We start from the raw sequence: 21719 nt of genomic DNA, 5'->3' as shown, positions 1-21719 counted from the left end.
GATGCACCCGAAACCAACACTTGATATTTCAATTGTTTTTACATCAAAAGCGCCTCGCACTGCTTGTTAAACACATTGATCCAAATGAAATACTTTTTTTGCAAATAAAAGAAAACAAATGCTCGTCAGCATGACCTGAGACAAAGAAAAAACCAGGCCTGGTCATTCCCAAGTGCAAATGCCACGCATAATAAGAGAATGGCAGGATGGAATGGAAGGATCATGTCCGGCACGAAAGGTGAATCAACTTTCATCTGGCAGTACAAAGCGATCTCTGCCTTGCACTAACTTTGCCGAACGAATGAAGTCTCCGGTTTTAATCTGTGAAAGTACCTCTCTTCCAGCAGTAGTATATCTGGTGGAACAAAGCAGCAAATTTCCCGATCATTCAAAGACCACCATCCTCTTTAACTCAGATGCATTGTCACTTTTTACAAGGATTTTCCACTCCACAATGAACATAAACATGAAATAACTTTTCCGTAATGCTAGAAGTTCAAGAATTACCCAAAAACTGAAAATTGGCCTTCGTCGAAGGATAACCCTCCTAAACCAGCCTGTGGGCAAGAAATCATGAAGTTATAATATTGTATTATAGCAAACAAAAAATTAGCATACGAGACATATGAAGCTGTAGAAATACAGAAAATAAATTTGGGAATGCATGTTATTAAGAATGAAAAACATTAGAAAGATTGTTTGTATTCTCTGGAAAATCTCACCCATTATGGACTAAGATACCATCAATAACTGGTAACCAGCAATGAATCAGAATGCTTCAGTGAAGAGTAAGTCCTCTTCAAGAAGTAAAGTATTAAGATGCATAAAATCAAACCAATGGATCTGGGTATGTATCATATTTACGTTAACATCATAGATATCATTTGTGCATGACAGGACAAATGTTGATGAGTGTCAATTTAATTGCAAGAATATCTAAATGTCTAGTAGGTACGACATAGCCAAGAAGAATTAGCTAATATGAGTAATATATATTTCAAGCAGAATAGGAGCAAGGGTAATCCACTCCACAACAATCAATGCAGAGTTAGTACATGATTTGGGTTGAATCTTGAATCATGTATTACCAATTAAATGCAGCCATAAATCATATCAGATAAAATTGCAGAAGAGCATCCTCGGGCAATGCTGAATATGGTACAACATAATTAACCAATCTGAGTTACCGCATTCTTATATTTAACTGATGGTACGTAGGAGACCTTTCATCTCTTAAAAAGCAGTCATAAGACTAGAAAGTCTTAGCAAGGATGAGAAATATTTCTCATTGCATATAAGATCATCATGTTCAACACCACAAAGCCATTTGATCTCTGTCAGAAGAAACATGCTTAAAAGCTATAGTAATTGACTTACATTCCTTTTATCATAGAGATAGAAAAAGAACTGGGATGGTGATGAGTATTCATCAGAGTCCACATTATGTGCCATAGCAACTGCTCCATATACAGATAAAGGTAGAACAGGCAATTCCCCATCCTATCAGTAGAAAAAACAGAGAAAAAGAACAGTAGAATAATGCAAACCTCATGCATCCATCATAGATCAGTGAGCAATAACCTTCAACATACCTGAATACTGAGGGTGCTTTTGTATAGAGGTTCAAACTGTCCAGAAGGCATCACCTCTAAGGGAACCGTGTAACCATATTTTTCGATCTCATTATCTGAAAGAACTGCCTGGTTTACACATTTCAGTCTTACCCCATCATATGCACCATCTGTCACCTGAACGAAATAACTTGATCACCCATCTTCCAGATTTCATTCCTGCTGCTGGTAATATTACTAGCAATCTAAGAAATTGTTATGCTCCAAATTTGGACAATTATAATAGTTCTTCCATGGAACCATTTAGACGTGTCTCATGCCACAATTTCATGTGCCCTAATGATTAAAACGTACAAGAAAAAGAAGCAAGAAGACCAAGTCAGATTTGGCTACCTTACCAATTTCGCAAAATTTCCTGCAGTCAGTGGGGCAGAATATCCATCAATGACAACCTGCATATATCAATAGTGAATTTACTAAAATAGTTATATTTTAAACAGCCCATAAAGATTATCTTCTTTAAATAAGTTAAAATAATTAAAATGCTACAGGTACATCCTCAGGCGACATAATTGCTGGCTGTAGAAAGATCAAGATGTACCTATAGTGAGCAATGAGTATTACAACTTTATTCTACCATTACATTGCTTAGAAACATTAACAACTCATTTGATGAGATCACAGATTGTTTATAAACTGAGCATACAAACTCGATGAAACAATTGAAGATTTGTCTTATGGGTTCAGCAACATGGATCCGGCGTCAGTGTTAAGCTTATGCTGTCACTTACATAGAACACATGATCTGCCAATGACTCTAATCAGTCAAATGACTCAAGTCTATCAACTTGGGTACCTGAATTGTAGCAATACTTTTTGGTTCACCACCATCAGTTGGAAAGAATGTCGAACTGTCGCCTCTTTCAATGGTGAATTCAACAACTCCTCTCCCTGTTAGTCTATTGACAAAATAAATGATGCAAAGTTGACAATAAATAAACTTTCATAGAAAGATAGTAAGCATCCAAACAAAATTTCTAGGAATCAATTGATATAGAAAAGGCAGCGTAGAATTTCTTAAATCTTTGAGGGCATATTTAAAAATCAAGGCTGTCATGTTGTGGTTATTGAAACTAATCACGCAGATACACTGCTATTGAGAAAACAGTTTTAGTTTATGAAGAAACTAAATGTTAGTGCTGAATGCTACAACTAAAGCTAAGACCAGAACATCAAACCTGACATGTTACCTAAGAAACCATGACAGGGACAGTGCAGATATACCTTGTGCACAAGGTGATTTGACAGTGGCAATATCAAGTTGAATACAGTTACTGAACTTCTCACATCAGCATGATCTCGTCCCATCTCTCCTGCTTACATTGCTCCCCATTACCCAATAAAAAACAAATTCCACAAATTTGTTCCAAAGTATCATTATTGTGATCCTTCCTTGATCATTTTTATTGTTAAAACAGGTCTTTCCCTTCATTCAAGCAAGGATCTGTTTTTTTCTTTTTGATTTTCAGTTATCTTCTTCCCTTACATAATTTTAAGCGCCTCAGCAAGAAATCTTGAAAACTTGGACTACGTCCTACATAATTAATAGCAGAAACAAAGTATTTTGGAATTTGGAGATTGATAATAAAACTGATTATAACAAAAACAGAAGTGAAAGGATTTCTCTGATTGTTGCAAAATAGGAGAAGAGGTAATGCAGGAAAGGCAAAAGGTCAAAGTTATTTTTATGCATCAGAAACCCAAATTAAAGTAACGCAAGTAGGTCTCACAAGGCCATACAACAAAGAAGAAATGAACCAAAAGATTCTTTTTGTCACTTGCATCGCTGGACAACCATTTGATAGAATCACCCAAAATTTACCATAACTTACATCTTAAATTACATTATTTGATTATTACTATTAGTAGTCCTATAATGCAGTCAATAGAATGTGTAATGATAGGACTATTAACATCATATAGCAATTTAATGAAAATTTACATGAGAAGATCAAATAACAAGACATTCAGAGAGAGGAAAACTGAGTCACCTTGGGTATCTTAAGTATTGCTCAGGTAAGAGAAATGACAAACCTGGAGCCTGTTAAAAGGAGTTGTTCCTATAAGGTATCCACATATGTAAGAAAAGTGAAATGTCACACTTATAAAACATTTCATTCTGATATCATGTTGTTAGAGGTATACATATACTAATTTTACCTGTAACAACTCCAGTTCAGCAATTGTGTCGAGGGATGAAGCAAGACCAACAGATACCTTATCTGGGTCCTTTTCCTTTATGGACTCTAAAAGATTTTGCAAACTTCCCTGAGAATTTAAGAAAATGAGATTCTCTAAATCATAAAAAAGAATCTTATAAAGTAAAAGGTTCATCTCCCTTCTATATTATTAAATAAATTAAAAGTGCTGGATGTTACAAAAAATTTAGGGCATAATGCCAGAAAATGAATCAATCAGCAATCATCAGGTTGGTAGAGAGAGTGTGTGTGTGTGTATTCTGTCTGCTATGCTACATGCTTGCAATTATAGCCTATGATAATCCACTGTGGCACACCGTATAAAAGTGTAATCTGAGTTGGGCATATGACTGCAATAGCTGGAAAATTCTCTGAATTGAGCAGAATATACTGAAGAACTTAAGCAAACTATATCTTTAAAATACTTTGCATAGATTCACCTGTTGAATACTTGAATCTGTTTATATTCTACTAGATTGCTGCTACTCAGGGTTAAATTATACAGCCAGACCTGTTTTAGAAGATTAGCTAACCATTAGACGGAGACTCCTCTTTCCTGTTCCCACTTTTCTTCCTCTCTTCCCTGCAAGCAAGCCTAATTAGGACAATCTTCTATAACAGGACATTTTTTTCCTAGCATGGCAGCTCCACCTAGCATCTCAACCTCTTGGATCATTGGGTGAAATCTCTCATCATCAGAGCATCACACCTCAGTTTACCTTTTCTGAACAAGCCTCAACACCTCATCTGACCACTCTTAGCATCCCCCTCCCTCTTTTACTCTTTAGTCATGCCCTGCCAGGGTTTCTCCATAGCAGCTGAGGAAACAATATGCTTCCTCTTGTTTCCATTTGCTACTGTTGAATTCAACATAATTCACAATGGTATCGCCCAAATCTTTGAGCCATCCCACAGAATGTGATCCTAGGCATAACCTCTTAATACTTTCATATGGATAACATGTAGCTGCAATTTACAAGTATATGTAGATATATCTTTTAATTTGATGTTGTACTCTATAGGGTACCTGCCTATACATATCTGTCCGAGGTCACAATTTCATTATTCTTCTCTTCCACTCCGTATCTTTCCTTGACATTTTAAGGAAGAACTCCACATGCCATGCTAGAATTTTGATGAATAAAGGGAGTTTTCTACATCAATACTAGCTACGAGAGTAGAGGTGTCTAGCTCTGGAGTATTGTTTGCATATGTACTCTTTAGGTAGGATATCCCTTGTTATTGAGAACACAATGGAGACAAATGAGGGTTAAAAATAGACTGGGTATTGAACTAAGCAAGAAATTCTCTCTGAAACCAACTCTAGTAATGCAGAATTCAATGACGATTGAGACCAAATGAAGTAAAATTCTGATACCTAGGAGGTTAGGAGTATAAAGAGAAAAAAAAAAGGAGGGGGGGGCCATGTCAGAGATTGCTAGTGCATGTTGGTGGTTGAATTCTCAAGTTTGGGGGCAAGATATCGTAGTTATTTTTATCTACTGCGCAATTACCCCACAGACTAGCTCTGGTCTGAAAGCAACATAGAAACATCTTCATATTTATGCATGTAATTTGATAATTAGCCATGTATCTGATATTAAAAGATGTGACCAGAGCTACGAAAGTGGCACCAAAAAACAAAAACAAAAAATCCTTCAAAGCAAGAAATGATGTATTGTGAAACAATTCTATGTTGGTAAACCATCATCCCAATACTATGCAAGTAAACGTGTTGCAATCTTTAAACAAGCTTTAAAGGAGTTTTAATAACACTTGATATCATGTCACATTGTCACTACAAGAGTTGCAACCTTTAGATAGGCTTTGGAAGAATTCTAATAAACTCGATCATATGCAACTAAAACAGAGGAATAAAAGAACCGTCCCTCTTGTACATAAGGTAGAGGAGACAAATAATAATTCTACATTGTCCACCAGAGGTGTTCTCCTAATTTGCTATCTTGCAGATAACTACTTTGATGAATCCTATGTCTTTTAGAACCTGCAGTAGTGCTCCAGAAAACTACATAGAAGTTAAAGTCCTTCATTAATAAATCTTCCCTTTACATAAAGTAAGAGTCTCCCCTTCTTGCTCAGATTTCTAATGCAGCTAGAAGTAATGGACTATTATTCTCTTCCTATCTGTCTTAAAGGATATTCAGTATGATCAGAAACTTTTGCCGAGTAAAAGATGAAGAAAATATGATAATAGTTTTCCCACTGTGGATGATATCCTAGTTTCATGACCATACCTTTCCATCCAGTAAAGAAGCATACAGCATGGAACCTTTCTCCTTGAGTTCTCCTGGTACATTGCCCATGATTGCTTCCTTCTCCTCCATTGCAATCTGTATCAAAGTAGAATAGAGAGTAATATTTCCGAGGACAACTAGGGAATTTCTTTAAAGATCCAAGAACAAACATTATCACAAAACAAAAGAATTCACAGAGTTGGCGATGAGTAACATGTGGGCTTGGGAGCATGATCGGAGAGCAAAGGCTACTTCTGATCAAGAATACTTGGTTGATTTTCCTCCACTTCAATGTATGGAAGAGGTTTTAAGATAAGTATAGATTTGGGTGTCGCAGTGCTGATATTCACTCCGTGGAAGAAAGATTGGAAGATGGTTTGCCGTAAAGAACCGATGTGGATTCATCTATCAAGTATTCCTCTTCACTGTTGGAATTACATTCATTTCATGAAAATAGTATAATCCTTTGGAACTTTGGTGATGGTTGATGATAAAACTATGAAGAAGGAAAATTTGCAATGGACTAGATTGAGGGTGATGATAAAATATATTGAGGATATTCTTGTTAAACTAGCAATTATGATTGAAGGAATGATTTTTGATGTTAAATGTGAAATAGAAGATAGTAGACCAAAAGTGGATGGCTTTAAATCTTCCATATGGGTCCGGAAAGAACATGGATTAGGGTGAGAGCAAAGTAGCAACCATGGTTAGAAAAGCTAAAAGAAAGCTTTCCCTAAGATGGCACCAAAAGAGATGTTAGTTTGCAAGCACAATGAAAGGTGGCTGTGGAGGTGGATCTGAGGAGGAGAATAAAGCTAGGAAAAAGACAGAACCGCCAGTTGAACAAGGAAAAAAAGAGTACTTGAAACAAGATAGCTCCTTGGATGTGAAAGGAAAAAAAGAAAATGGTGGAGGATTGGTCTGTTAACTCATCAGAACCTGAAGAAGAAGATAAGGGTGCTGAGAAGTTTGAACTAGTAGAGAAAGTGTAGATGGGTAAGAGAATACTTATTGAGAAGCAAACTTCGATCAAGATGATAGAAAGGGGTGAAGCTACTGAAGGTGAAACTGAAGATATAGAATTTCAGCAAATGAAAGAAAATGAGGAAGAACATGAGGACTATAAAATGAGAGTGTATTCTGATCAAGGTTCGAATCGACCGATCTCGATCCATGGCTGATCTAGATCAGGATCAGCCGGTTTTAGTTATACCGGGTCAAATCCATTATGGATCTTACCCGGATCCAACCCGGGGACATCAATTATTGATGCCCCCCAAGCCGAGCCAGGATGTTGTTTTCTATGACTATGGTTTATCAAGTATTTATTATTTAGAATCATCACATGATTCATATGCTGGTTATTATCCTCCTCAATATCCTCAGACACAAGATCCACATATTGATAATTATCCATCTTAGAGACATCAAGATCCATTTGATATGAATGATATAATACAATCGCTCTTTGAAGTACCAGACCCTAGACATCATTATTTACAAACTTATAATGATTATGATGAAGGCGATCACAAGAATTTACGAGAGCTAGCTCGATATTCATCAAAGTTTTCACTTTTGAGTAAGTTAGTATTTTTATTTAATAGTTAGGGCTCATATGTGAATAATTATTATTTTCTTATTTTTCTTTGTCATGTTTTCTAAATTTTTTAAAAATTTCCTACATTTTTAAATAATATTTAGAATTTTATGTAATTAAAAAAAAATCTGATTCAATCCGGGCGACCGATATAGCCGATCCGGCCAATACTTATCGTTTTTCTGGAAAGTCAATCCCAATCCCAATCCTGATTTTGTCGGCCGGCCGATCCAGTCGATACGTATTGTTTTTCTGAAAGGCCGATCCCGATTTTTCGAACCTTGATTGTGATGGTAATAAACTAGATGTAGAGGCCTCTGCAGTCAGTCGATTGGATCACCCAGATATAAATATACAAGGAAGAAGTTCAATAAATCACTAAATGCCAACTAGAAGAAGCATTAAGAACATTATTCAGCAAAGAGGACAAGAGAAGTTATACAGTAGCAAATAGAGGAAGTGGGCAATGGTAAAGCTTTGGAAGTGGTTGGAAGAAAAAGAACACAAACAGGTAAAGATCCTTTCTTAAATTGTCTGTGTTTTTCAAAAAATTTAGATGAACAATTGTTGTCTATTGCTCATACTTGTGGTATTTAATCTGGGTAATACCAAAGATGAAAAAGTAGAGAACCTTAAAAGCTCTTGATAGGGAAAGGGCAAAAATATGTGGACTATTTAATTGGGGCCAAAGAGACAAAGGGGGCTCAAACAAGAGAAGAATGAAGGGTATTTTCTAGAATATAAGGGGTATGGGAATACCTAAAAAGAAGAAAACAATAAAAGAATTGATTGTGCAGAAGGGGTTGGACTTTGTTTGTATTCAAGAAACTAAAATGGAAACTTGTAAAGATAGGATGCTTATGGCTATGAGAGGAGGTAGGATCAATTGTTGGTCCTATTTTACCTTCAGTGGGTGCTTCGAGAGGAATTCTCATTGGAGTGAATGATGAGAAATTAGCAGTGCTGGACTGAAAGTTTGGAATTTATGCTATTTCTATGTGTGTACAGCAAAGATAATCAGGTTAAATAGGTCTTGAGTAATGTGTATGGTACCCAAGAGTGAAGGGATAAAGAAGTTCTCTGGAATGATCTCAAAGAGATAAAAGAGTGGATTGGCTGTTGGGGGTGATTTTAATGCCACAAGATTTAAAAGAGATAGAAAAGGAAAAAAGGTTTAGCAATATAAAGAGAAGAATTTTCAATAATATTATTAATGATTTAAAAATCATTGAGATAAAACTGTCTAGTAGAATGTTTTCTTAGACTAATATGAGAGAAGACAATGTTTTTGCTCTACTGATAGAGTTTTTGCTTCAACTAAGTGGGTGGGGGGGGGGGGGGAGGGGGTTGCTACCCTTCAACTATGGTTAAAGCATTACCAAAGATTTACTCTGACCATGTTCCTTAGCTTGTGGATACTAGGGCTATGGGATATCAGGTTCACTCTTTCAGATTGGAACATTTTTGGTTTTGTAAAGCTGAGTTTGATGAGCTAGTTAAGAAATTGTGGTCTCGAGAGACTGTGGGATTTTTGGCAATTAATGTTTCGGCTGAAAAGATCAAAAAACTGAGGCAAAGCATAAGAGGGTGGAGTAAGAATCTAAAAGAGGATTAGGCTCAAAAAAAAATAATTTGCTTCAGATTACTAACCAGTTGGACATCTTGGAGGAGAATAGACAATTGACTCAGGAGGAGGCACAGGATAGAGAAGAAGTTGTGATTCAATTATATCAGTTGTATAAAGAGGAGGAAATGAGGTGGCAACAAAAATCTAGACAGTTATAGCTGACTGTTGGTGATCCCAGTACTTCTTTTTTTCATAAGGTGGCCAATGGGAGAAGAAATAACATTTTTTCAATTCAGATTGAAAGAGAACAATCCATCAATCAGAAGGCAATTAGAGAGCATATCACTAACTACTATAAACAATTGTTTGGAATTGTGAGCACCTAGAGATTAATTATGACTGAGGAGATTTGGACTCATGATAATTAGAGTTAAATAAAGCTGAGGCTTTAGCGGCCCCTTTCAGTGAAGAGGAAATATATCAAGCTATGTCTAATATGGCCGAAAATAAAGCTCCTGGGCCTAATAGGTTTGGGATGAGATTTTTTCATCATTTTTAGCACAGTATCAAAAAGGAGATTATAGACCTGTTAAATGCTTTTTATGCTGGGGATTGCTATTGGGGCTGACAAAGTGGAGGACAAAGTGGCCGACCACACAGATCAATTCTTTATTGAGTGCAGTGTCACTTTATTTTTTCGTCCTTATTTAATATGTCTGTTTGGGTTCAAAAAAGAATTGATAATTGCATAAAGATTTTTTGTGGCATGGCACAGCTGAGGCTAAGAAGAGATATGCTCTGATGCATTGGACAAAGTATGTAAAAAAAAAGTATGGTGGAATGAGAATTGTGAATCTGTAGAATTTAAACACTTCATTATTGGCCAATAGCAGTGGAGATTGTTGAACTCTGAGAAGTATATGTGGGCAGAAATTGTGATGCAGAGGTATTAAAAATTAAAGCTCATGATTTTAAACTGACTAACTCTGGCAGAATTTCTCCATTTTGGAGAAGGGTGCTTCAAACTGGGACTGTTTTTAAAGCTGGAATTAATTTGGATGTTCATAATGGAAAGAGAGTTAGATTCTGTAAAGATATCTGAGTTGGTGAGTGCTCTATGGCCACTAGATTTTCCCAACTGTTCAATGTGGTTTGAGATGAAGATGTAACTTTGAATCAAGTTTGGCCTAATAGAAGAAGATGGAACCTAAAATATTGAAAGGCTTTGTCTGAGTATATGCTGATGAGGAACAGTAGATGATTAATTATGTGCCTAATAACTGTAATCAAATGGGTGATAGAAATGATGGAATTGTATGGTGGTTTGAGAAAGGAGGTCTTTTCACAGTTAAATCCCTGTATTGATTTCTGAACAATAAAGGGAGGATTACAAAGGTCTTGGCAAAAATTTGGCAATTGAAGATTCCTCCAAAGTTAGAGCTTTCTTATGGCTAACTTGCAAAAGTCGGGTTTTAACTAAAGATAAACTACTAAGAAGAGGTTGGACTGATAGCTATTCTTATGTGTTCTGTGCCCTGGATGAGTCGGCAGATCACCTTTTTTCTGAGATATAATTATGAGAGTCAGCTGCTGAGACAGATGAAAAGAAGCTGGGGTATTAAGAAATATATTAAACATGTGAAAGATTGGTTCCGGCTAAACCTCAATTTGAAAAAAGAGAAAAAAAGATGGTGGTTTCTTTGGCTTAAAGCCTTCTTGTGGAGTTTGTGGTTATAAAGAAATAATCGGATTTTCAATAATAGTATGCGAACTTGTGAAGCTTTTTCACACAAGATAACTGCCTTATTTCTCTGCTGAGCAGGGATTCAAAGAGAGAATGCTACAAAAAAGGATCGTAAGTGGATTCAAGGACCCCTGGAGGTCGTGGATTTGGAGGAGTGATGGAGCTGCTGGCAGAAGTTTGACGGGACTTTTATTGTGATACTTTGCTGGTTGTTTTAGTGCTTTGTTCTGGATTTTGTTGTTAGCCCTTGTGGATTTATTTCTGATGTTTCTGTGTACATTTAATCTATGGTAGTTGTGGATGTTATGTGGGATTTGTCTTGGTGGTTGTAGGGCCTTTATTATGGTCCATATACTGTAACAGGGATTATCTATTTTGTTTGTGATGTTGTGGTTAATCTTTGGAAAGATTAACACTTTTGTAAGTTTCAATGAAACAGGGGCTGCAACCTGTTTGTCAAAAAAATAACTACAAATCCATGCTCTCACCAACTGAGACATCAAAGAAGATGTAGAGATGTTAATGCCACCCCTATATATCTTGATCTAATTCTTTTAACCATAGTATTCTGCCATAAAGGTTCTTTAATTATGAAACAGAACCACTAAGATATCCTAGATTACATTATACTAAAATGTCCATTTAGGTAAGAAAAGCAACAAAAGTAGTAGTGCATGTAAGGTGTTTTCTTACAAAGTTGCAGAACACAAAAGTAGATGCAAAACCTAGACACCATGTTGTTCCTTGATTTATGGAGATGGAGATGTACTATCCCAATAAATCTGAATCATAACCAAAATCCTCATAATTAGTTCACACTTTCACTAAGATAGTTGTGTCATGGAAAATGAGAAAAAGAAGATTTCTCCAATAAGTTAAGGTTGTTAAATTTTCAGATAATACCATAATTCATTGTTCTATCTGTTTCATGGTAAAACCATCTATTATCCATTTACAATCATGGTAGAACATCAACAATGACAAATCCATCCAGTGTCCCCCTAAACTGAAGAATTGTCGTATGTATTGCATCAACAGCAATATCTAAAGGTAGATTCACAATGTTTTTCTGGTCCAATAACTGATTTTCAGGCAGTTGCAGTAAAAGGGACTATTTTTACTTGTACATTAAATATGAAAATAATATCATCATAGTACTCCTACTATGCTCTTAAGATGCAGCAAGTCAAAGATATATACAATTATAGATACAATAATTCAGATGTAAATCCTAGTTGGTTCAAATTCTACCAAATAGTATGAACTATGAAGGAATGAGTTATGTCGATGCTTAAAGGGACTTTATGGATCCTCCAACTTCAGGGATATCCATATGCTCTTTAACAAACTTTATCATAAAAATGACCAACTGAAAGTCAAAGATGATAACTACATAAGTTTTGAACATCTACAATCTGCAAGAAATTCTCTTAATTCTTTCTTTGGAGAAAAAGATTTTGAGAATTTAACATACTGTTAAGCAGCTTACAGGGAAAGATGAGGGAAACATAATTACTTTACCTTCAGAGCTTTCTTCACATCACCTTCCATTGAACCATAAGGCTTTCTCTGAGGTATTCTTAACAAATAGGAGATGTCCTCCAGAGACTCCTATGAAGAATGAGAGTTAGATGAGATAGTCAGCGCATGAACATCAATCATTTAATACCATATAAAATAACATAAGTAGAAATACTTGTATAGCTTTCATATTTGCATTGGCTGGAATCGCTCTCCTCAAAGCAAGTTCTCCGGTTCTGGGGACTTTTGTGTCAGGTGAATAAAGCACCGCATTTGCAGGAGAAATAAACCAGGGGTTCCAATCAATAAAAGGCATCGGAAAAGAAATTTGAGAAACTATGAGAATTGCAGCAATTGCATTCTCAAGTCTCTCAAGTCCACTGTGTAATAATCCTGACCATGTAGAACCATGATGTCGGTCCAAAATCACCTATTAAAATAAATTAATACAAAAAAAAAATTAGCAGCCACCCCAGGTAATAAGAAAACTTAATACATCTATCTATGACATATTCTCCATAAAATACTCATGCCAGATTGGCAGATTTTTTTTTCATTGGCAGAGGGAAATCAAGCTAATTGTAGCATGACGAGTTATTCATGAGAAAAGGAAGAGGTGAGGAGCTGTGTTATAACTTGATCTAGGGAATTGGCCATTTGGGTGTGAATTATGTTCCAGTTGCAGCTTGATTTGATGAAAGATTAGGATTATAGTTTAAGGCAAGACAAGAGAAAGGCGGAACACATTTGAGATTAATAGCACAATGTAGGTTGTAGGATCTCTCAATGTTAAAGCATTGTCTTGCCTAGTAGATTAGATTAGATTAGATTTTAGTCGCGTAAGTTTAGGTGCTCAAGAAGGCAGAAGCACGGATTGCATCCCTCGCATGGAAACCTAGAAGCATCCTAGAGTTAAAAGACTAGCCTGAGACAGAGACGAGGAATCCTTGGAAGAAGAAGAAGAAGAAGACGAGGCTGCGCAGACTCTGATGCAAGAGCTCCACCTCCTACTCCTCTTCCTGCACTCACCGGAAATAGTGATAGCTGGTGGTTTCCCGGGAGAGGGAGTTGGAGCAACAGCTCTCACTTGCGGAATATGGTTGGAGGCGGTGGTGAAGTGGGCGGGAACCAACGGTGACGCCATGGAATTAGGATCGGAAGGAAGGGAAGAAAAGAAAAGCCTCGTCACTCACACTTCACTTGGCTCTGCTTCTCCATCTTATTAGTTTTATCCGAAACCCAACCCAACCCACCCCACCCTACCCCACTACTCCTGCGCCCGTCCCTCGTCTCGCGGGATTTCGGCTCGCAGCGTCCCAAACTCACCGTGTCTAGCTAGTTATGAGCCCACCTAGTACATGGGCTAGCCCACAGTGAATCGTCTACAATCGCAGATGACTAATATTTCCTTTTTGACCCGACGGTTCTTTCTACCTACAAATATGGTCTTATGGTCAGAGGAAGTGAGTTAATGGTCGGTTCCATCGAATATGATCGAAAATATTAGTAGTTACATTTTAATCCAAACCATAAATTCAAGTGCTTAAGTCAAAAGTATATAGAATTTATGCACCATGTAACACACAAGGTGTAAAATATAATTTTCTTTCTTCTTTTTTTTGCATATCTTTTCACTCAATGAATAATATAACTCGTGCTTCAACTATTGCATTGGAGTGAGCCAGTTGTTTCATTTTTTTTTTCCTCTCCTAGGATTGCCTCCACCAACACCAATACCAATTTTGGTGGATTTTTTTCCTCTCCCCACACCCGACAACTTTGGCTAGGATAGAAAAAAAGGTATGTTCTTCTCCCTCGAGACAATATTTTCCTTCTCGTCCATCATTTTCTCCCTTCTCACCTTATACTTTCTTCTTCTCTTCTCTCTCTTTTCCTATTCTGTGTTATCACCACTCCCCTCCCTTTTGTCGCCGTCGAGCCCTTCTCCACTGTCATCACCAGATCGGTAGTGATAATCTAGGCTTTTTGAATCCAACAAAGCAACTTCTATTTTCTATTTTATGTAGATTTACTTCTTGGCTAGCCTAAACCTACTAAAAACTGTTAGGAAAAGCGATAAGTAAAAGTTGTTCTCCCAAATAAAGCGATTCATATATAATATACTAATATACCAACATAGTATCCTCTCTCTCTCTCTCTCTCTGTATCATTCTCTCCCTCTCACACACAATCCATTTACCTTTATATTAAATTACTCTTCGTAATTTATAAATCGCTCACTTTTCCTAACAATTTTTCTACATGTTGGTCTTAGTAATTAATTGACTTAGAATCACTTATTGAGATAATAATATATTGATGAAACACCCATTTTCACTAATTACATTTTTCTCATGTGGAGAGATCCACGTGATTCTCACATGACCTGTTAGTGAAATAATCTCATAAAATATCTAGGATAAGTCTAAAAATACCATAATAATCTAAGCAAATAATCCAAAGTTACAATTATCACAGACATCAACAAGCATTTAGGAATATAAGTTCATACATAAATTTTAAACATAAAAATCCTCGCACGAGCTAAAGTCCAACTATGAATAACAGAATAAACAATACTAATAGGAAAACAAATCTGCTACTCCTCGATATCCGTGTCCTTTATAATTAGCTTAGAAATATTTCCACCAAAATAGTGGTGAGCATAGGGCCTAACAAGTATAATCCAATAGTAACCTATGAATATTGTATTCCATGATAAATAGAAATATATAACCATAATTATGAACATATCAACTAAATGTGTGCAATACAATTTTCAATAAACTTTCATCATCGTAACTCAATATATATAAAAATCCACACAGAAATCGTGTCACTAATGTCATATTTATTATATCATGACTTCTATTATTTATTATATCATGATCATCAAAGTAACATGTATTATAATTAAGCATGGGGTCTATTATACATATTGAATAAATAGTAATTAATGCAAGTAAGAAATGACATATGTAAATATTATTCGTAGACTAATATAGGATCTAACTCGTCTGAAATATCTCTGGAATATCTCTCACTCTCCTAATCAGTCGGCTCCTCCTGAGTTTCGAAATCCTCCTCGCATAGCAATGGTCTAATAATTTATAAGATAAAATAAACATAAGAATGATGAACTTATAGAACTAACTATCTTGTTGTATAAATTAAGTTTGATTTTCTAGGTTCGAGTATGTGACTTGATTGGCCGCCGGCGCTCCGATGATCCATTGTCCGTGACGAGGTCTTCATCAACTCGGAAAGAGAAAAGAGAGAAAGAGGTTAAATATATATATATATAGAGAGAGAGAGAGAGAGAGAGAGATTGCGAACAAGAAAGCTAGAGGGAGAGGGGTGTTGGAGTTTATATAGAGATGAGGGGGAGAGGTGAACTCCACTCTGGTGTATTTCTCTCCCACCTCTCGCAACTAAGTGCGAGAGGTAGGGGAAGGAGAATAAGTCGGCGCGCGCATGGTGCGTGCGCTTTAATTTTTTTTTTTTTTCCATGGGCGTTACAGTTGAGCTAGCAACATCCTAGTAGCTAGTCTTGAAAATAGTTTATCTTGGTAAAAAAAGCTCAATCAAAAATTGGATGTCCTCCCCCGAAAAGTACATCTTTGATACTCTTCCCTGTGCTACTGATCGGACAGTCTGTATTGCTTGCCGACACAATAGAAAAATAAGCTCAAAATCGGCAATATGTACTTTTCAACAAGCCAAGACGCGTTCGAAAGAATTAATTATCTCAGGTTGGATCCCTTCTTCCTTAGCTTTCATTAATTCGGACGTTCAACCTAATCACGAGTCAAAGAGAATATATATAGTCTTATGGAGAGAGAGATCGAGAGGAAATATTGGAGTTTGTGAACTACTATGAGATTAGGCTGTAGTCAAACGAATTATATATCTTTCTGAAAAGCAATATATAGAGTCGACGGATGGTGCGTAGAAGTAGATATCGAGAGGAAAACTGTAGCTATCGTCGATTTCAAAGATAAACGGTACGGACAGCAGCAAACATTGAAAGATGGGAGCCTCGCCAGCTGTCTTCGACCGATTTCGTACTTCTCTATCCATCCTCCTCTCTCTCCCTCTCTCTTCTTCCATATACAAAGTAAAAGCTGTGGTGTGGTGTGGCCTTGAAGCTATTGTACGTGCGTACCATTTACTTACCTAAGCTGTTTACTTACTCCCTCTTCACCTCTGCCGTCCCCCTCGTCGATACTTAAGTCTGTTTGTAACCAACCGTTCCATGGTTTGTTTACTTAGTTAAGCTGTGGTGTGGCCTTGAAGCTATTATACGTGCGTACCATTTAGAGAAGGAGTGTGTGGGGCGAGACCACAAGAGGGATATTCATGAGTGTAGGTGTGGAATTAGTGATAGAGAAGCGTCGAAGTTGGCTTGAAGTGGGTTGGAATAATTTAAATTTGGTAGTATTTGGTACATGTTACTAAAAGGAATTGAAAATTAAGTTAGGAAATTTACAAGTAAGGTAGGGATTGGAAGTGTATCGGGAAATTGAGAGAGAGTTGTGGCAGAGTGGAAATATGTCGATGCATGTGCTGCGGTTTGGCCCAGAGAGGAATATTGGAGAGAGAGAGAGAGAGAGAGAGAATATTTAAGAGATATTATAACTTTTTTAACGTGGATATCACGTAGCTTAACAGCTGTATACCTCACAGATACTAATTTTAAGATTTAGTTATGACGGATATTATCTACTCTAGTTTTTACTCTTGTTATCGGTTTTCCTGCGCCTAATTGATTCGTGTGAAAAGAAAAGAAAAGGAGACAATTAATCAGGGCTACTCTGGTATTTTCCCCAGCCAGAGCATTATCACAGTGAATGCTATAACAATAATATAACACTCTCTCTCTCTCTCTCTCTCTCTCTGTGTGTGTGTGTGTATATATATATATATAAACTTTGTGGCTGAAGAAAGAGAGGGAGGAAAGCTAGTCGAAATTGTTGTGGTTGGCGGTGCAACTATACCACCCCTAGTCCAGGCTAGTCTACGGTTACAGCTAACAACATTAGATATGATGACCATCCTCCAGGAAGCGGCGGTTGGGGAGATTGCAGTAGGGCGGCATCTCGACATGGACTACATAATTGGCGATCAGCAGATTCACGACGAGGTAGTCGACTGGTTCGAGGGCATCGCGGAGAACGCCGGCCAAACCCAAACCCACACGCTGCAACGAATTATCCAGCTCAACCACGCCACCGAGTACCTCCGGAGATACTTCGGCGATGACCTTCGTGTCCGAGACATGGACCCGGCTGAGCTCGAGTCCCTCTTCACCTCCGTCGTCCCCCTTGTCTCCCATCCCGACCTCGATCCTTACATCCAAAGGATCGCAGATGGCGACTCCTCTCCGATCCTCACCTCCGAGCCCATCACCATGCTCTCTCTCAGGTTCGTTTACAGTACGTACCAATAGTAGCTAGCTATGTTAATTGTCTAATTAGCTGGATTGCCTTTATAGAACCTCGACAATTATCACAAAGCTGTACACTTAATTGAGTTTACTGCAGCTCGGGAACCACGGACGGGAGGCCTAAGTATGTACCCTTCACACGCTTCAGTGCTCAGTCCACGCTTCAGACCTTTCGATTGGCGGCTGCCTATAGGTCAAGGTGTGCAATAGTAATCTTATTCATCAAATTAAAACTAAAATAGTTGGTACTAGCGCTACTTGTTATATATGTACATCTCCATATATATGTAGGGTATTCCCAATAAGGCCCGGGGGGAGGATCTTGGAGTTCATCTACAGCAGCAAGCAGTTTCTGACCAAGGGAGGCCTAAGCGTAGGCACCGCCACGACCCACTACTTCGCGAGCGAGGAGTTCAAGACGAAGCAGAAGAGCAGCAAATCTTTCACCTGCAGCCCCTACGAAGTCATCTCCGGTGGGGACTACAAGGCCACCACCTACTGCCACCTCCTCCTCGGCCTCGCCTTGTGCGATCAGGTCGAGTTCGTCACCTCCACCTTCGCCTACAGCATCGTCCAGGCCTTCGCCGCCTTCGAGGAGCTATGGGAGGAGCTCTGTGAGGATCTCAGGGAGGGGAGCCTAAGCTCAAGGGTCAGCTCGCCCGAGATGAGGATGGCCGTACTCAAGTCGTTCTCGCCCAACCCGGGACTGGCTACCAGGATTGGAAGCAAATGCAGAGAACTGAAGATGAGATGGAATTGGTGGCGATTGATTCCTACACTGTGGCCCAACGCCAAGTACATCTACTCAATAATGACCGGGTCGATGCAGCCTTATTTGAACAAGTTAAGGCACTACGCTGGGGACTTGCCATTAATCTCCGCGGATTACGGGTCCACCGAGAGCTGGATCGGGGTGAACCTGGAGCCTTCAAATCCTCCCGACAAAGTCTCTTTTACTGCCATACCCACCTTCTCTTACTTTGAGTTCATCCCTCTCTACAACTACAAGCAGCAGGGGGAAGATCACCGAGACATTTCTAATATCACGATTAGTAGCACTACTGATGACTTTTCTGAAGGCCAACCATTGCCACTGTCCCGAGTTAAAGTTGGGCAACACTATGAGATTGTCCTCACCACCTTCACAGGTACGTACGTACGTATTTATCTTCCTCCCCCCTCTCCCCTCCCCCTCTCTTCCTTTTTTTCTTTTTATTTTCTGAAAAGAGATCGAAATTATTATATATCAACCACATACAGAAATTATTACATGTTTAATTTTACGAATACCTATGTATGCTTGATTTAAAATGCACTGAACACTGAAATATATAAAACAAATCGCGACTAATTCCTCCTGACTAATGGCTATCCATGTTAAACTTGCATAATGGCGGTAAAGTAAATGGCCGAATCCCCAACTTATCTTTTTCACTCTAGGACGAGAGAGAGAGAGAGAGAGAGAGAGAGAGAGAGAGAGAGAGAGAGAGAGAGAGAGAGAGAAGTAGCCAAGACTCAAACAAGAGGAGCCAGGATGCATTATTGAGGATTGTGATACTGATACAGGAGCATGCATGCATGCATGTATGTTAAAAGGTAAGATATGTCTTGCAGTATGGTCGAGCTAGCTAGCAGTCCTCTGGGAACAACAGCTTACAGTGATGCAGTAGCCGTACCACTATACACATGCACGGTCTTCATACCATCGTTTTCTGTCAATCAAATAAGAGATAGAGATGTCTTCTTGCTCGCTTCAGCAGGATGCAATGCGGGGTGGTCCATTCATGTATGGGAGAAGTCGTGTCGTCCTCATTTCCGTTCGTTTGTTGTTGCTTAGTGCTTACCGTGGCCCATGTCCCGTGACCTCTATTAATTATAGCCATCTACTGCATTATAATAAGTATCTAGCCGCAAGATATTCTCAATCTATGCATTAATTACTACTTCACTAAGACGAGTACTGTACGTAAGACATATGCAAACTTAGATTATATATAGGTATTTTATTAATTACTGAATTATAGTAGCTTAATTAATAATTACAGGGCTGTATAGATATAGACTGGGGGATGTGGTGGAGGTAACGGGCTTCTACAAAGGGTCCCCACAGCTGACCTTCGTTTGCCGAAGGAAGCTAATCCTGACCATCAACATCGACAAGAACACAGAGAAGGACCTGCAAATGGCCGTGGAGAAGGGATCGACACTGCTCGCGACCCAGGACAAGAATATGATGATGATGAGTAGAGCCGAGCTGGTGGACTTCACGAGCCACGCCGACGTGACGGAGCAGCCGGGGCACTACGTGATCTACTGGGAGGTGAAGGGCGAGGCAGTGGAGGAGGCGGTGCTGCGGGAATGCTGCTCCGCCATGGACGCGGCCTTCGTCGACCACGGCTACGTGGTGTCGAGGCGGACTAACTCGATCGGGCGGCTGGAGCTAAGGGTGGTGGAGAAGGGGACGTTTGGGAAGATATTGGAGCACTACATCGGCAACGGCGCTGCGGTGAGCCAGTTCAAGATGCCGAGGTGCACCAACAACCAAGTGCTCTTGACCATTCTCGACCGTTGCACTGTTAAGCGCTTCTGGAGCTCTGCGTATGGCTGACCGGCCGCCGGCTAGATATATTATAAATATATTTATATTTATAATAACTTCTTCTTGCTGTAGACTTCTGGTTGATGTTTGGAATCTAAACTGCCATGAAAGTATGGAACATTCAAAAAACAGTTCGCACAATGTCCTTTAGTACACTACTGTTCTTTAGTTAGAATCAAAATTAGAATGTTTGTAAAGTGTTTATAGGTATTAATTTTTTTTCCGTCCTTTACTACCGTGCTTAATTTAGTTATAGTAAAGGAAAAAATATGTGCTAGGAATTTAAAGCCAAAAGTAGTCAAATTCTACCACACGTGCCCTTAATTGGTTCTTGACGCTTATTAATTACTACTAAAAGAAGTAAGTCAGTAACAGCATAGCACCAAACTATTGGCATGCATTACACAGATATTTCCTTATCAACTCGCTGTGGCTCTCTAAGTTTTCTATCTAATAACTGAGAGTGTCAAACGGACAAGACCTGATATTGTGGATAAGATCATGGATTACTTCTAATATAGGATCAACTTGTTCATTGTTATTTCTCTCTGTGTGCCAAGAGATGTGCTGCTTACATCGCTATTATTAATTGCTTAATGAACTGGAATGAGTTTAATTTGCAGATAAATATATATATATATATATATATATATATATATATATATATATATATATAGGTATATAAGACCCTTGTCAACCCATGATATCGATGTAGAAATGACAAAACAAAACAAAAAAATATATAGAAAAGGACCCCTGCATGGAGGAGCTTAATTAATTGTGGTCCGGGATGGTCAATCATGAGCAAAGTCATGGCAGAATTGGTCGACTCACGAGCCATGCCGATGGATTGATGGATGAGAGGACCACAACTAATGCCAATTGGCCATGCATGTCGTCTACTACGGATGTGATGGGAGACCACACACCCCAACCCCACCCCATCGCTGCACTCCAATAATGCTATACGTGCTGCTGCATTCGTCCTCGACAATGCCGAGGTCCAGTGACATTTTTGGACTACTCCGCCTGGCAAGGTCCCAGAAATTTTATTATTTTATATAATATCGTACTCCTTACCTCCCAAAGAGAAAAGGTAGCTAGCCCAACAGCTAGAGAGGGAAAAGATCGATCGATCGATAAGCATCAATAATC

The 21719-nt window shown here is 38.4% G+C and overlaps 2 protein-coding genes across 3 annotated transcripts; one reads left to right on the top strand and one right to left on the bottom strand.

Annotated features, from left to right (window-relative positions):
• Positions 1-2: 2 nt before the first annotated feature.
• LOC140758818 (peptidyl-prolyl cis-trans isomerase CYP37, chloroplastic) lies at positions 3-13727 on the bottom strand. Of its 2 annotated transcripts, XM_073095140.1 has the most exons (12): positions 13445-13726; positions 12695-12949; positions 12520-12609; positions 6085-6180; positions 3792-3899; positions 3623-3672; positions 2428-2530; positions 1970-2023; positions 1593-1748; positions 1378-1500; positions 508-557; positions 3-355 (listed from the first exon to the last, which is right to left on the bottom strand). In XM_073095140.1, exons 1-12 carry the CDS (start codon positions 13661-13663, stop codon positions 244-246), a joined length of 1416 nt encoding a protein of 471 aa, XP_072951241.1. In that variant the 5' UTR covers positions 13664-13726; the 3' UTR covers positions 3-243. The 2 variants fall into 2 exon arrangements, with proteins under 2 accessions (XP_072951241.1, XP_072951242.1); XM_073095141.1 differs by lacking the exon at positions 1378-1500 and having other exon boundaries at positions 13445-13727.
• Positions 13728-17469: 3742 nt separating this feature from the next.
• LOC140759344 (indole-3-acetic acid-amido synthetase GH3.10) lies at positions 17470-20794 on the top strand. Its single transcript, XM_073095878.1, has 4 exons — positions 17470-17943; positions 18063-18164; positions 18257-19113; positions 20011-20794. The coding sequence occupies exons 1-4, from the start codon at positions 17564-17566 to the stop codon at positions 20571-20573; spliced, it is 1902 nt and encodes a 633-aa protein (XP_072951979.1). The 5' UTR covers positions 17470-17563; the 3' UTR covers positions 20574-20794.
• The last annotated feature ends 925 nt before the right edge of the window (positions 20795-21719 follow it).

The sequence above is a fragment of the Typha angustifolia genome, chromosome 4, assembly GCF_048772165.1.
Source record: "Typha angustifolia cultivar Huaian chromosome 4, ASM4877216v1, whole genome shotgun sequence".
Lineage (NCBI taxonomy): Eukaryota > Viridiplantae > Streptophyta > Magnoliopsida > Poales > Typhaceae > Typha > Typha angustifolia.
This window is presented reverse-complemented; position numbering and strand designations above follow the sequence as displayed.

What these genes read in the sequence shown, in the direction of transcription:
- LOC140758818 (XM_073095140.1), bottom strand. Translation starts at nt 13,663, where the DNA reads ATGGCGTCACCGTTGGTTCCCGCCCACTTCACCACCGCCTCCAACCAT. An exon ending in CTTCTTTACTGGATGGAAAG is followed by an intron (nt 3,900 to 6,084) that starts GTATGGTCATGA and finishes TTAAATTCTCAG; the next exon opens with GGAAGTTTGCAAAATCTTTT. An exon ending in ATCTCTATGATAAAAGGAAT is followed by an intron (nt 558 to 1,377) that starts GTAAGTCAATTA and finishes TCTTGCCCACAG; the next exon opens with GCTGGTTTAGGAGGGTTATC.
- LOC140759344 (XM_073095878.1), top strand. Translation starts at nt 17,564, where the DNA reads ATGATGACCATCCTCCAGGAAGCGGCGGTTGGGGAGATTGCAGTAGGG. An exon ending in ATCACCATGCTCTCTCTCAG is followed by an intron (nt 17,944 to 18,062) that starts GTTCGTTTACAG and finishes AGTTTACTGCAG; the next exon opens with CTCGGGAACCACGGACGGGA. An exon ending in TGTCCTCACCACCTTCACAG is followed by an intron (nt 19,114 to 20,010) that starts GTACGTACGTAC and finishes TAATAATTACAG; the next exon opens with GGCTGTATAGATATAGACTG.